This window comes from Quercus lobata, chromosome 6 (genome assembly GCF_001633185.2).
Source record: "Quercus lobata isolate SW786 chromosome 6, ValleyOak3.0 Primary Assembly, whole genome shotgun sequence".
NCBI classification, from domain to species: Eukaryota; Viridiplantae; Streptophyta; class Magnoliopsida; order Fagales; family Fagaceae; genus Quercus; species Quercus lobata.
In genome coordinates this window covers 34,581,522-34,590,864 of record NC_044909.1, presented here as the reverse complement: position 1 = coordinate 34,590,864, position 9,343 = coordinate 34,581,522, and the positions used below count along the sequence as shown (strand labels likewise).

Here is a 9,343-nt window from a genome sequence, read left to right as displayed (position 1 = left end):
TGCCATATCACAGTTCTGGAGTATATGATTGCCCAAACAACCCACCCACCCCCCAAAAAGAAAAGGAAAAAAAGATGAAGCTAACAGCTAGTATCTGGTGGCAGGATTTGAGCATGGAAATACGTCAGGACAGGTGCCTTAATTAAGACCACGATACAAATGGAGGTGTTGGGCTTTGGACTTATGAGCTCTCCTAAAGACCAGAGATTTGTATATAGCAAAAGGAGACTACCATCGAGGTGGGTATATTTCCCCTTATAAATTCGTATACAATTATGTTATATAGTTCATATTTTTTTGCTGAGAAATACTTTCATGTTTTTTATTAACCAAAAACAAAATTCATCCAAGAAAGAAGAGTAACCAATTGAGCGTGCACTGAAATGTCTATATGATATAGGAAGCTTGGATATATAGTAAGTTTTGGAACGTGAAATAATATATAATTAGGGTTTTGGATAAAAAGATTCTCTACGATTTTGGAAGGACAAGTACCACAGAAAGTACATGACAAAACAATTTGATTCCTACTGTTTCCTTCAACGAATTTTTAGCAGTAAATGATCTCCCACACCGTAAATGGAGAATTCGATAAAGGGTTAGAATACTGGCGAGTTAAAATTTGCTGTCCAAGTTGTAGCAGCAAGGAATATCCTTTCTTTGTCAAGTACAGAGTTACAGAGCTCTTTAGCTGGTAAAAAATAAATGAGAATCTTGAAAAAAAGCAAAGATTTTGAGCAACAAAAGATCATCACTTCTGTGAGCTACAAATTATATACATTTGCATTAGAAAATGGAGATTATATATATATATATATATATATATGAATTTTACTAATATGTACTCTAAAAACACATAATATTAAACTAATTTTAAAAACAGTTTATCAGAAATTAAAAAAATTTTGATAACTTTTTTAATTCCTAATAAAACTTTTTCAAAAATAAATTTGTTAACCCTCTATATATATATACTACCTTCACGTCACATACTTCCTAGGGCTCCATTTCTTACAAAGCAAGTCTTTCCAGAAAAGTAAAACAGAAGTTGATCACTTGGTAAAATGTGAAATTTTTGTTTTTGAGGTTAATTTGGATATGTTTCCAATAAAGTAAGGCTTTGGTGAGTTTATCAGATAGGCCAGAATTGCATAGTCTAATGAAACGTGTTTTCCAGCTTTATGTCAGGAAGAGACATGCACTAAAATAAAAGAAACGAATAGTGAAGTGGATAAAGACAAAAAGTAATGACAAAGAATAAGATTGCACTGGAGTTGCTGAACTATGGCATAATAAAATATCACACACAACCCAATTCTACACATTCAGATAGGCATTGCACTCTTCTAGCCCAAATGCTACGGTTAGGATTCCTCATATATATAAGGGATCATTGAGGAACCCACTTCTTTCACATAAAAGTCATGTTAAAGTGTATGCAAGGTGGAGATTCCCTTTCTGGCTAAGAAAACTCCGAACCAATTACCAACCAGTGCTATTTTCTGGAATATTTCCATGCCGCACTAAATTCAAAATTGTCTCTGATATATCAATGATTTCAAATTGATATTATTCTATATATATATATATATAAAGGAATATGTTATCATATTCATTTCTGATTAATGATTTCAATCAAATGCAATGCAGAAAGAAGATCAAATCAAATCCTATATAAGAACAAATATTATTCTATTTATGCAACTCTATACAACTCAACTCATAATCTAGTTCTATCATTCTTGACCCCATCCTGATGAGTGATGGCTTTAATGCTGACTTTAGTTTTGTTTTCATGCTCAAGTAACATTATTGCTTCAACAGTCCCAAATCAGTTACCTAGATTAAACATATACAACTCTGCTTGAAGTATTCACAAGCAATCAAAATCTGATGGTAATAAACTATGGGCAGACAGGCCAGGAATGACTTATAGAGGAAATTGCTTGTGGAAAATTCACATATGTACTTTCATCACATTATGATATTAGGCATTATTTTTAGTGATCTTTCCTCCTTGTCCATTATTTCCTTTGTTCTTGTATAAAGCTTCTCATAAAGCAATTCATCTACTTATTAAAAAAGATAGAGACATGTTAAAAAAAAAAAAAAAAAAAAACTTACCAAAATAGGGACATGTAAGAAATTTATTACCATTGGAATATGAGAAAACATAAAAAGAACATTCTTTTTTATTCTCATGTTGCATGAAAGACGCGATTTTGCTACTATCTAAGTTTAAAACTAATTATTCCTTACAGATATAAATAATTACATGTGTATCTAAAATATCATAATTGAATCAACTCAATTAAGCCTTAAAACAGAACCACAGAGATTATTTGTCACCATTCAGCTTTGCTTGAGCCATATCATCTGCCAGTACATAAGGACCAAAAGTAAAATAGGAAAAACATGCCTTTTTCTTGTATTCTTATTACCATTCTTAACCCTTTCAATTGTTAGAAATAAACTTATCTCTACCATCATTTTTTGACTTCTTATCTCTACCATCATTGAAGATTGCTTTATCATGTAGAGTCCTATGTTATAGAATTAATCAACCTTAAAAATTGTTCAAAGTAAAACAGAAGGATTCTTGCCAGTGCACCACAATTAAATTTTCCTATAAAGCTGTTCATTGTTCATGTATCTTAGAATCAAATTCTCAACATCATCATCCAAAATAGTTTTAGGCAATCTATAATGTAGAGAAGACTTACCTTAAGAACCTTATTCATCCACATACATAGAGGCACCTGTGTACAAATGTGTTCAAACCCATAACACACCAAAATGTTGAGGAAATGGACATGTTATAATGTGCATACCTTCCTAAATATGAAGAATTATTGAAATGGTTGTATTGATTTGCTGTGGTAAGATTTAAGATTATTACATGTAAAGTTTTATTATCCATTTCCAAATTTACTTTCAAAACAAAACCAGAGAGATGGACCAAGATAATTTTAAAAATTTATACATATATGTATTCTTTTTTAATGAAACAGTTTTCTTTAAATCTCTTTTTCTCTTAAAACTGATGTCTATGGTGTATATATATATCAATCCAATCTTATCTTATACCAAGGAGATCAACAAGAAATCATACATATATATATACACTTGCACTTAATCTTGATTCCAACTAACATGACACAATACTTGATATATTTCAAATACATTCCTTATACTACTCATCATTACTTTTACCTAAATTCTTGCTAAAGAAGGTTAGTTCTATAGGGGATCAACTCATTTTATGAAAATACACTGATAGGATAATTATCCATAATATACAATAACCCTGCAGACTAAATTGGAGGCTCACTGAATTCCCAAATCTAACATATAATTTTAGTGATAGTAAAAAAAGAAATATCTCAAGAACAAGTAATTAGTCAGATAAAGCCACACACATATATCCAATCTTTTCTTCGAACTTGGGAGTGTAAGACCCTCCACTCTTCTTAAGGCTCAAATTGGAGTGACTAAGAGCTCATTTAGAGGATCGTTTAAAACCACACTTCCACACTTTTTCAAACTACAATATTCACACACACACACACACACACACACACATCCATTTTTTTCTTCTAACTTGGGAGTGTATGACCCTCTTCTCTCTTCAAGGCTCAAATTTGAGTGACTAAGGCCAGTTTAGAGGGTCGTTTAAAACCACACTTATTCAAACTACAGTACACACACACAGAGATATATATATATATATATATATATAATTTTTTCTTCTTCTAACTTGGAAGTGTAAGACACTTCACTCTCTTTAAGGCTCAATTTGGATTAACCAAGGGCCCGTTTAAAACCACACCTTTTCAAACTACAAATTTTTAAAATCATATACCCTATACACCACTTTTCCAAGTAGCCCATTTTCAAAGAGTTGAAAATAAGTTGTATTAAACAAGGCTATATGTTATGGTGCCTTCATTAATGCCTAAGTCAAATCTATTGACAAATGCACAATTATAATTTAAACAGTATTGACAAACCAATATTAAAAATGTTTTAAAAATTAATAAAAGAACGCAAGTGGACAAGGTCAGATTGGGCTTGTCTGGCTATGTTTTCATAAAATTATTTTTGAAATTTTGTTTTCAGATAACCAATAGAAAACTCATTTAAGATTTTCAATAGTTTTGTTTTCCTTAAAACGAAAAATAGTTTCAGGAAACACCATTTTTTGATCTCAAGAAACAAACATTTTGAATTAATTGATATACACGTGGCTTTCAATATTGGTGTGCTTTTTTCTTTTTCTTTTCTTTTTTTTTTCCGATGACTAATATTGGTGTACTTATATTAATAAGACTAAGAAGAGAACTATGATTTGCAGTTAAGAAATTCAGCAAAAAAAAGATTTGAAGTTAAGAAAGAGAGATTTTGATTTGACAGCAACTTTCATTTTTATCGAGTTAAAATCTTTGTTTATGTTGCTTGCAGCCTCTAAATTCAATCCCAATGGAACATACTTCATCTAGCTAGTAACGTCCCACTCTGAAATCAGTAAGGGTAAGCTGCAAAGATGACTACAATGGTCAAAGCTAGAATGCAATAAGTTGATTATCAGACATCAATAAGTTTAAAAATATAACAAATTTCATAACATCTTTCATAGTTATTATGGATGATGGCAGATTGCAGTTGGTGTACAGTAAAAGAAACTTTTGTAGTTATTTGAGTGAAAATTATGTTACTTTAATTATAATTTGCCACCTCAACGAATTGTGAAAAAAAAAAAAAAAAATTATCTTCTCTAACATTGTTTTTTTTTTTTTTTTTTTGAGAAGAAATCTCTAACATTGTTGATTAGACATTCTACACAAATTTACACTTAATTAAGCAACATATTGGTCATGCTTTATCTTAGTTAAAATAATGTGTATTTTATGATATAATTATTTATTAGCTTAAGGGTAATACCTCACCTTCTTGAAATACATGGTAAGGGTTATTATAGATTCACATTGACTAGTAATGTAAATCTTACATTGTAGACTAAATAAATATGTACAACATTGTACACATTTATTTAATCTACAATGTGAATCTTACATTGCAAATATAATGTAAACTAAATAGAAGAGCGTGTAAGGATTTCAAACAAAAAATTAAAAAAAATCAAAAATCAAAAAATCAAACAAACAAACAAATATAAAAATAGAAAGCAAAAGAAAATATGCAATCAGTTTCATGATCTGACAGCATACATTTACAAAAGAAAGTCTAAATTTTCATATAAATATTTTTTATATATTAAATAAATAAAACTACTATAACTTTTTATTTATTTTTTTTACTTAATAAAGTACTATAGGGAAGTGAGACATTTTCATTTTCTTTTGAGGCCATTAATGATAAAAAATGAGATCACATTACGCGTCTGCAGATAGCTTGTAAAAGGCCATTTCAGAGAAAATTTAAGTATGTAACCAGTCTCCATTTTAAAGTCTCGTCAATTTCACTGATGGAGAAACAGTCTCATTTTATATACTGTATACTAGTATATATCAACATATATACACAAAATATCTCTACCTAAATAGTAACAAATCTGCACCATGTGTATACGTTCCCACTAGTAGGTGCATTAAACAGGAGCAAAATGATAAAACGATAAACTCATTTATCATCAAAGTCACATCATGCATGCTTATTTAAGCAACATAAAACAACGCACTCACGTGCGTACGTGCATGCACAGATACAAGTATGTATGTATGTATGTATGACTATCACATTAATGTATGTATGTATGTATGAGCATATCACATGAATGTGCGTAAGAGAGAGAGAAAAGGAAATTTCCTTCGCCTTTTGAACTTAAATGCTCATGCATGGCTGGACCGCCATAGCGAAATGAAAAGATGTTTTTCCTTGTAGTTTGTCCAACCAAATATGAAACTAAATTCGTTCCCATTTCAAACCGGCAAACATACGGGTAAACAGGAAAAAAGCAGCTTCAAAGTTCAAAACTAGCCAGAAACGCGTAATGAAAAAATTCAAACCCAGTTAGAGAAAATTTTTAAAAAATAGAAACAAAATAACCGACAGACACACTAAGATCTCGGACTTGGACAGAATTTTAAGGAAGTAAATGAAAGAACAATAATGGCAATAATTAAAAAAAAAAATTTAAAAAAAAACTTGCATTGAAATTGCACAAAACAAACGACTTCGGCATCGGCATTTCCTCTTGTTTCACTTCTTTTTTTTCTTTTTCTTTTTTTAACTTCAATGGTTGTCAAATTTACTCTACTATTACAACATTATCAAATATTGCTGAAAGAGTGAATAGTTGGTCAGAGAGAGAAGAATGTGGGGGGTTTTTGTTTGTTTGTTTTTCAAGATCTTGGGGGTTGGAAGAATTGCGTACCAGCCATGAATGAGTTAAGCGGAGCTGGGTACAAACTAGGATCAAGAAGAGCCATGGCTGACGAAACCATGGCCGCCGCACCACCGTGAGTTGTGGTGGGACTAGTAGTGGCACCAGCAATAAGATTCAATGGTTGAACTCCACCACCACCACCACCGGAAGAACTCTCACCGCCCATGGAGTAGTAGTTAGTTTCTGGGCCTTGGTCATAGAGAATGCCCTTGAAAACATGGCCTCCTATGTTCACAGCCGTCTGATATGCATACTGATCATCTGTGTCATCAATGGAGCTCACTCTTACGCAACGAAATAGAGCAGGAGAGCTCACTTCTGATGGAAAATTTCCCACTTCTAACCCTAAAATCCATATTAGTTTAGCCAACATGTTAATTTGGAAAAAGAACACAATGGATAATGATAAATATTTAAAAAGCAAGCACATTCACACTCACACTCACACTCACACTCACACGCTCATACACAGATATCCACAAAACACTCACGCACACAAAGAAGAGAAATAGTTTCTTCCCTGTCAATATACTCGTCAGGATTACTGAATAACAGTATTTTGGAAAAAAGAAAGGAAAAGCTGATGGGAGTTTTTACTATGGATGGGGTCGATTTATTCCATCACACGCAATCGATATCATGGTCTTGTTTTGGGCATACTTCCAAAACCCTCTCTCTCTCTCTCTCTCTCTCTCTCTCTTTCTTTTCAGAATTTCTCATAATGCGTCTAAGAAATTCTTTCAAAGAGTCAATCAGTTCAACTGTGAGTGAGTGTCTGTGAGGTATAATATATATATAAAAATATATATATAAAGAATGAAAGAAAGAAAGAAAGAAACTTTGGGTACCTGACGCACTTGTGTGCAAACGAGCAAGTGAGGAAGTACTTGGATTTTCTCTGTGTCTTTTGGGATGTTCTCCACCACGAAGCTCAAGTTGGTGTTGGTGTTGTTGTTGCTGTTGCAAAACAGCGAGTTGTTGTTGTCTCTCGCGGCGCTTAGAAGCCGGGACCCAAGTGCTTTTAACATGGGTTTGACAATCAAACCCTCGGCTTTTACAACAAGTCCTACACCGCATGTGAATGCAGTCCTTTTTAGCTTGGTTCCCACAGTCTTGACAGCTTATCCCTCCTATTCCTCCTCCTCCTCCTCCTCCTGATGAAGAAGACCTCATCATCATGAAAGCCGATCTCGACGACGAATCATCAGACACGTTGATTGAGCTCCTACTGGGTCCCACACCTAACCCAGTGTAGAGATCTTGCTGCTGTTGATGCTGTTGGAGAAGTACTTGTTGTTCTTGCTGTTGCCATAGCTCGAAACCCTTGTATGCTGACACTTCTTCATTATTCTTGTACCAGAACAGACTCTCTGGGGGAATTTCGTTTGGTGGGTTGTTGTTGTTGTTAGTTTCTTGATCTTCTTGGCTTGAACTTGCTCTTCCTCTTCCTCTTCCGCTTCCTCCGCCTAATGAGAAAAACCCAGCCATTGTAAGCCTGCCCCGGACCTTAAATGTGACAAAAAATCCATAATAGAAATTCCACTCCCACTGAAAAAATTGGAACCCAAATACGAAATGGGTAGTCCTCAATTTTGCTCCTTTCTTTAGGGGGTGTGGTTCTTTGATGGAAATTCTAGTTGTGTGTTTTGTATATGAGTGTATGTTTTGGTTTCTCAAAGAGTGTGTTTTGTGTTTGTGTTTGTGAGAGAGAGAAAAGATTAAGATAGAGAGAGAGTGTGTACTGCTTGAGTGAGAGGTTAATTGCAGCTCTAGTTGGTCAGGGACAGACGTCCCTCACTGCTTGACAGCGTTAATCGCGCCTCAAATTCCCTTAAATTTTTTTCTCTACAAATACACACACAGGCCTTCACAGTTGAATTCATAGAAAAAGCATTTAAGGAACGAAGCAGCTTTGTATGTCTCTCTCTCACATACTCACTCTGCAACCGCCGCCATGCTCTTCTGCACCGGGCTGCTACCTCAATTTAAGTCTCCCAACCCATCTCTTTGCCCTTTTCTCTCTCTCTCTCTCTCTGATATTTTTTGCAGGTGATGTGATGAGCTTTTTAGCTCTGAGCAGTGGCTCTTATGTCTGTAAAAACAAAAAATAATTCTCTCTCTCTCTCTCTCTCTCTCTCACACTCACTCGCTCACTCTCTCCCAAAATCTGTTTCTCTTTTCTGTTTGTGGGCTGTGTAGATTTTATGATCTAATCTTAAAATGGAATCAATCAACTGCTAATACATTCGCATGCTCATCTAACGGTCAAATGATTCGCCACGTTTGGGCGCACCAGCTTTTGCTTATCCATGCCTTTGCACCGGAAAACCCGCTACTTTTTCGTGACTCTCCCTTTAATAAACCAATTTTAATTTTATTATTATTTTATTACTATTCTCCTTCTTTTTTTTTTCTTCATTTATTATAATTAATTATCCCTCACCTTGTTTCTCAACAGATAAAAAAAAAAAAAAAAAAAAAAAAAATTTATCCCTCATCAAGTTAAACCCTTTTTTTTTTCGAAAATCCTTTTATTTTATGACCTTTTTTGAAAGAAGAAATTTTGTCCGAACCATTATATATGGTGATTAAAAAAATCATTTATATATTTTTTTGAAGAGAAAAATATCATTTATATATACTTTTAATTATTTAACTTTTTTAATCATCACTTTATTAAACAATTTATATATAAATATTTTTATGAATTACTACATTGTGCGTTGCATGAAATTCTTTCAATCCAAAACTTTACACTTTTTTTTTTTTGGGTTACTTAAGAAGGTTTGCAACTTATTCAATTCAATTTCAAACTTTACAAATTTTGATGATAATATTATTAATTTTTTCTAAAAATTTAGAACATATTTTGCATGTATTATGTAATTTTTTTCATAGAGTAAAATATTATTGTGGGTACCTAAGGCATGCTTAGGC

General features: G+C 33.0%; 1 protein-coding gene across 2 annotated transcripts; it reads right to left on the bottom strand.

Annotated features, from left to right (window-relative positions):
* Nucleotides 1-6,075: 6,075 nt before the first annotated feature.
* LOC115995274 (protein SHI RELATED SEQUENCE 1) lies at nt 6,076-8,609 on the bottom strand. Of its 2 annotated transcripts, none has more exons than XM_031119779.1 (2): nt 7,264-8,609; nt 6,076-6,751 (listed from the first exon to the last, which is right to left on the bottom strand). In XM_031119779.1, exons 1-2 carry the CDS (start codon nt 7,892-7,894, stop codon nt 6,363-6,365), a joined length of 1,020 nt encoding a protein of 339 aa, XP_030975639.1. In that variant the 5' UTR covers nt 7,895-8,609; the 3' UTR covers nt 6,076-6,362. The 2 variants fall into 2 exon arrangements, with proteins under 2 accessions (XP_030975639.1, XP_030975638.1); XM_031119778.1 differs by having other exon boundaries at nt 7,255-8,608.
* Nucleotides 8,610-9,343: the final 734 nt, after the last annotated feature.

What these genes read in the sequence shown, in the direction of transcription:
- LOC115995274 (XM_031119778.1), bottom strand. Translation starts at nt 7,894, where the DNA reads ATGGCTGGGTTTTTCTCATTAGGCGGAGGAAGCGGAAGAGGAAGAGGA. An exon ending in TTTGCACACAAGTGCGTCAG is followed by an intron (nt 6,752 to 7,254) that starts GTACCCAAAGTT and finishes TATGGATTTTAG; the next exon opens with GGTTAGAAGTGGGAAATTTT.